The following is a 6,281-nucleotide window of genomic DNA, read 5'->3' as shown; positions in this document are numbered from 1 at the left end:
ACCCAGATCTTGAAAGCCTTTAAATCACCCTTTCTTAAGGGTCTCCCAGTCACAACACCAAGCAATGTACTATGCTGGGGTATAGACTTGTGGCTTCACACCAGAATACAGCCAGGATAGGAAAGTGGCCTCATTTGAAGGGATTACTTCACTTGTTTTATCCTAAACAATCTATGGGCTCAAAAACTGTGAAACCAAATGTTAAGGTTTCATAAACATTGCTTACTCTTAACCATCCTGTCAAGGAATCTTTGGCCTTGGATTGTTCATCACATTATAAAGAACAAAACCAGATTTAAGCTGTTAAAAATTTCCTTTTGGACATTTTGAAGGAGGCCTAGTACTTTCCAGATGCCATTTCAGCTCAGAGGCTGCCAGGAACAGCATTTTCATTAATATCTAATGAGCATTCTGCTTGTAGAGTTAGGGGTTGTCTTCTTTTAAATTTGGTCCCTTTGCTGTTGGGTCATTTGCTTGGTACAAAACAAAACTCAAGGACAAAAGTTTAAAGAGGACTGACTTCCTTTCCTGCATTTGCAGTTTTGCAAGGACTCTGAACAGCACCAACCCCCCAATTCTAAGTTACTAGGGTTGGTGCAAAGCTGATAGTTCAGCTTTCCCAACCCCCGAACTGGAGGCACAGACTTTCTGAGGACACACATTAGCTATGGAAAAAAGGGAAAGGACGAGGGAGACAAACCATGGAGAATATTGTTTGTGGACGTTCCAAACAGAGAAAAGCTTCAAAGGGGGGTGGACCCTAATCTTGAAAGTTATTAGAAGCCATCTGAGAAAGTGGAGCATTCAGTCGGTCAAGTTCATCCACTTGCGGTGGATGGTGCATTAATATCTCCTGGTCCTCCAAGACATCTTCTCCAGCAGCTACCAGATTAGTGAGTGATTTGCTCCTAACACACTGGAAATCCACATGGCGACTCTTTCCTTCTTCCTTTTCCCATGACATCTGGATAAAGGGGCGCTGTACATAGTTGTAGATGACTTCAGACCGGCCTCCTGGTCGCCTCTTAATTTTTTCTTTACAGGTAGGGTAACCTGAAACAGGAAAAGGCCATTTTCAGGGCTCCAGCAAATTGCTTACTCTACTCTCCATGCTTTTTCCTTCCAAGCCACATACATTTCCCTCCCAAATCCAAAGAAAATAAAGAAAAGTAAAGAAAAACTGTGCCCTTCCAATGCCAATAACCAACAAGCTCCTTTCATTCCAGTTCAGGTTAGTTAGGTTTTATTCCTAGAAGCAAATTAACAAAAAATTCTATCCCTTCAAATGGAAGGAAAGAAGTCTCCTTCATTTGTAAGTCTTTAGTTACTTGCAGCAACACTATAGAAAAATCCTGCCAGGGCAGAGCTTTCCCAGCCTTCTGATTCTATTGCTTAGAGGAGGTGACTGTCATCAGAAATAATTAAGGAAATGTGCAGTGAAAGGAAATATGCTGAAAGAAAAAAATTTTTTATTACTGTACAGAAGAACAGAAGAGAGAGGCAATTATCTCCTAGCTTCAAGGAAAATATTCTAGTGAAAAGTAGTTTGACATGTGGTTATAGGAGATGAAATGGATGGGCACTTTCAAGTGGTGGCCAGGAGACCTAAGAATGACTCAGATTCTGGTCAATGGGGCTGGCAGTTCAATGTCAGAACCCAACAGCTGCACTGCTTGGACCATGTGGTACTGGAAACTCCTATCAGGGATACCAGCGGGAACTTTGGTTCCAAAGCTGTATCAACAATGATGTGGGAGGGGGCGGGGCATCTGCACATGCTCTCATCCCCAGCCTTGGGATTTAAGTTTTATTTATTTTAGTTTTTGAGCTATACCTAGCAATGCTCAGGGCTTTACTCCTGGCTCTGCACTTGTAGGAATTACTACATGTAGTATGTGGGGGACCACAGGGATGTTGGAGACTAACCATGGGTCAGCTGTGTGCAAGGTAAATAACCTACCCATTGTACTATCATGCTGGCTGGGAATCTGAGTTTTAAAGGCAGCAGTTATGTACATATATTCAATATTCATCCATATCTGGCAAGCTCACTAGTAAATGGGGTACTCATTACCTTCAATTCCAATGCGAATGTTTTTCAGACCTCGTTCTTTTAACACTGTTTTAGCGACATCCCGATTTTCAATGTATTTGAAGAACCTGTAGAGCTTGGAGCTATAAAGAACTGAAACAGAAAGAGTACAAACAAAAGCCTGGAGTTAGCCCTGGAGTGAAGATCTCTGAAAAAGAAAGGAACTAATGAAATCAGCGTACTGAAAGGTATACCTAAACCCTGATTCCAAAAAATCCAGATGGGCAGAGTTAATGTGAAAAAATAAATCAGTCATAAGAAAGAAACCAGTTGAAGTTTTCTTAGTTTCAGGAGAAGACAGATCTTCAGATCTTTTTTTTTTTTTTTTTTTTTGGTTTTTCGGGCCACACCCATTTGATGCTCAGGGGTTACTCCTGGTTAGGAGCTCAGATTACCCCTGGCTTGGGGGGACCATATGGGACGCGGGGGGGTGGGGGGGTGGGGGGGGGGGTGGGTGGGGTTGGGGGGTGGGGGTGGGGGTGTCGAACCGTGGTCCTTCCTTGGCTAGCACTTGCAAGGCAGACACCTTACCTCTAGTGACACCTTGCCGGCCCCGAGACAGATCTTTCTAACAATAACATAAAACCCAAATGTCATTAAAACAAAACAAAACAAAACAAAAAGATAGCATTGATCACATGAAAATACGTGGTTTATGGAGTGAGAGTGGGTAGGATGCTTGTCTTTAATGTGGTCAATGTGGTTTGAGCTCTGGTAAGCATCTGATAGCCCAAGTACCATGAATATCATTCGGAACAAGCCGAGTACAGCTGCCAAAAAAACACAAATAAAATCCAGCCTATTTATATATAGCTCAAACCACTACCAACAAACTGGAGAGATATAGATCAAGAGACTGAGTGCATGCAGGAGTTCTAGGTTTGATCTCTTGCACTGTAAGGTCTCCAAAGCACTGCTGCTGTGACCCCAAACAAAAAACTAAAGTGACAAACAACTGGGAAAAATATCTGCAATAAAGCACTAATTTTCCTTAATAAAGAGAAAACAAAACACCAAGTAAAAAGGCAATCCAATTGTGTAATGGAAGAAGACTACAATAATAGAACAGGAAATTAAAATGGCTCCTAAAAATTAAAATATACTCCACATCACATGTAATTATAAATGTAAATGAAACTCAAATGAACTACTGCTCTTTGTCACTTACCAGATGGTTAAGATAAAAGTAGTTTTGTGAGGGTGTAAAAAACAACTGTCCTATATTGTCTTGTGAGTATAAACAAACATTTATAAAAGATAATTTAGAGGGCCCGGAGAGATAGCACAGCGGCGTTTGCCTTGCAAGCAGCCGATCCAGGACCAAAGGTGGTTGGTTCGAATCCCGGTGTCCCATATGGTCCCCCGTGCCTGCCAGGAGCTATTTCTGAGCAGACAGCCAGGAGTAACCCCTGAGCACTGCCGGGTGTGGCCCAAAAACAAAAAAACAAACAAACAAAAAAAGAGCTTAAGTTCCCATCAACAAGGATGACTACTATATTGACAAAGTCAATATAGTAATGATCATGTAATGGAATACTGTACAGTAATGAGGAGGTTTTTCATGTAATGGACAGCACAGAACACTCTGTATAATATGGTATCAATTGTAAAAGAGAAAAAAGTATGCAATTATACTTAGAAGAATATAAATGAGACAGAGAAGAAAAATTGTAGCAGCAGGGATGGGAACTTACCAACATATCTGTGTACTTTCTGATATGATTTACTATTAACTCAAAAGGATTAAAAAATGAAACGGAGAGAAGAATGGCACCACCATATGATATGCTGCCTCAGCAGCCCGGCAGCAGATGGCAGGGGGAGCAGTGGTGACTAGATACCATTCTCTCTTCCTGGTATCAGTTAGCTCTGTCACTAGCCAGGAGTTATCTGTAGCTGCCAGTGCTCATTGTTGACTTGACAGTGCTATTCACATCAGCCCTAGGATCAGGCTGTTCCCTGGGCAGCAGTTTCCTGCTGGAAGCATCTGAATTATACAGGGATTCTTACTTTGGGAATATTCTTCGCCCATGGGTGGGGGGTGGTCTTCATCCCAGTCCACAGAATCCTCATCTGTCAGCACAACGATGTGGCATTCTCGCTCCCCTTTCTTGGCACAGCCCACCATGATGGGCAGGATGAGCTCCTCAAGGTAGTGATCGAACTGCTTGTGAGCACCATCATTAGACAGTTCATGCAGCAGAGCACCTGAGGAGAAAAGGTGCAGGTGAGCACCTGATCCTTTCCAAGTGCAAATATCCTGCAGTGGAAAAGCCTGAGGTAACAGATATCACCAAGAATATGGGCCCGAGAAAGCCCTATCTTATTCCAACACAATATGTAAGCAGTTTGTTAGACTTATTGGAAATGCATCATATTCTATCACCCTTCAATTTAATCATATTTAATAATTCCTGAGTATTATGATTGGATATGGCTTTGTTGGACATAAATATGAACTCTGCAAGAGACATTATCATTTAGGGATGATTCTTTGTATTGATATATATATATATATATATATATATATTTTTTTTTTTTTTTTTTTTTTTTTCTTTTGGTTTTTGGGTCACACCCAGCAGCACTCAGGGTTACTCCTGGCTCACGCTCAGAAATCGCTTCTGGCAGGATCGGGGGACCATATGGGATGCCAGGATTTGAATCACTGACCTTCTGCATGCAATGCAAATGCTTTACCTCCATGCTATCTCCCCGGCCCCTGTATTGATTTTTTTTAAAGATGTTCAGAAGCCCAATTTCACGTATTGGCACAAAAAGTACATACTGAGAGTTTTGGCAAAAAAACTACAGAAAAGTGTGTTCTGTGTACTGGGCCCAGAAGAGAAACCAAAGTTCACAAGACTTCATAGAAACAATAGCTTTTAAAGTAAGTCATTTCACGGTCTGGAGTGATAGCACAAACAGTAGGATGTTTGCCTTGAAAGCAGCCAAGCTGGGATAGGTGCAGGTTTGATCCCTGGCATCCCATGTGGTCCCTCGTGCCAGGAGTGATTTCTGAGTGCAAAGCCAGGAAGAACCCTTGAGTGCTGCTGGGTGAGGCCCAAAATAAAAAAAAAAGGTAAGTCATTTCACAAATCTTAAGTAATGAGGATACAGTTTTCTTTTTCTTTCTTTTTTTTTGGTTTTTGGGTCACACCCGGCGGTGCTCAGGGGTTACTCTTGGCTGTCTGCTTAGAAATAGCTCCTGGCAGGCACGGGGGACCATATGGGACACTGGGATTCGAACCAACCACCTTTGGTCCTGGATCGGCTGCTTGCAAGGCAAACGCCGCTGTGCTATCTCTCCAGGCCCAAGGATACAGTTTTCAATCCACTTTAATGCTGAGAGCTTTGAACAGTCTAATTTCTAATTCCTAATTTGTCCTTAGTAGATAAATGAAACTGTCACCCATATTTCATGGCTGTTTTAAGATATGAGTGAATTCACACATTTACATCATTGCAAACAGTAAGTCAATATTAACCCTAAAAGCAATCGCAAGGAGACCTTTATTATGCTAATTTTACTATGCTTAGCAGACACTGCTTTTGGTTTTTTGAAGATACTGTGGTTTATTTTGTTTTTATATTGGTTTTGGGTCACATCCAGCGGTGCTCAGAAGTTAATCCTGGCTCTGCACAATGGTATCACTCCCAATAGGCTCAGAGGATCATAAGAAGTGTCAGGGATTGAACATGAGTTGCCCAAGTGCAAGATAAGCACCCTACCTGCTGTGCTATCACTCTGTCCCCAGTAAACATAACTTATATGTAATGGGAGAAAAAAAAAAAACCCTTTGTGACTCACTTTGCAATTGTGACTTTTTATTTTTGGTTTTTGGGCCACACCCAGCAGCTTGGAGGACCATATGGGACGCTGGGGATCTGGGGATCGAACCACGATCCGTCTAGGCTCACATGGCAGACGACTTTACACCTTGCACCACCACTCTGGCCCACAACTATGATTTTAGATTTAGTATGTTGGTGCATATATCACTGGTGGTCTATGCTTAAATGTGGTTTAATACACATAAATTGCAGTGCAGGCATCAATGTGTTAATATTGTATTATGGAACCCAACATCTTGAGGAGTACTCAAAGGAGATAGCCAGGGAGATAGCTCAGGCATCAATCTAGGCCTTTCACATGCATGCCCCCTAGCACTGCTGGAAGCAATTCTTGAGC

General features: G+C 42.0%; 1 protein-coding gene across 1 annotated transcript in view; it reads right to left on the bottom strand.

Annotated features, from left to right (window-relative positions):
* Nucleotides 1-562: 562 nt before the first annotated feature.
* KCTD20 (potassium channel tetramerization domain containing 20) overlaps nt 563-6,281 on the bottom strand; it is a 37,794-nt gene continuing 32,075 nt past the window's right edge. The window contains exons 6-8 of the mRNA XM_049765384.1: nt 4,103-4,300; nt 2,075-2,185; nt 563-1,053 (exon numbers count right to left, since the gene is read on the bottom strand). Of these exons, the coding sequence (XP_049621341.1) occupies nt 761-1,053; nt 2,075-2,185; nt 4,103-4,300 (602 nt within the window). The 3' untranslated portion in view covers nt 563-760. The remainder of the gene's footprint in view (nt 1,054-2,074; nt 2,186-4,102; nt 4,301-6,281) is intronic.

This window comes from Suncus etruscus, chromosome 18, assembly GCF_024139225.1.
Source record: "Suncus etruscus isolate mSunEtr1 chromosome 18, mSunEtr1.pri.cur, whole genome shotgun sequence".
Classification (NCBI taxonomy): Eukaryota; Metazoa; Chordata; class Mammalia; order Eulipotyphla; family Soricidae; genus Suncus; species Suncus etruscus.
The sequence above is the reverse complement of the archived record's forward strand: the minus strand, read 5'-3'. Positions and strand labels throughout refer to the sequence as shown.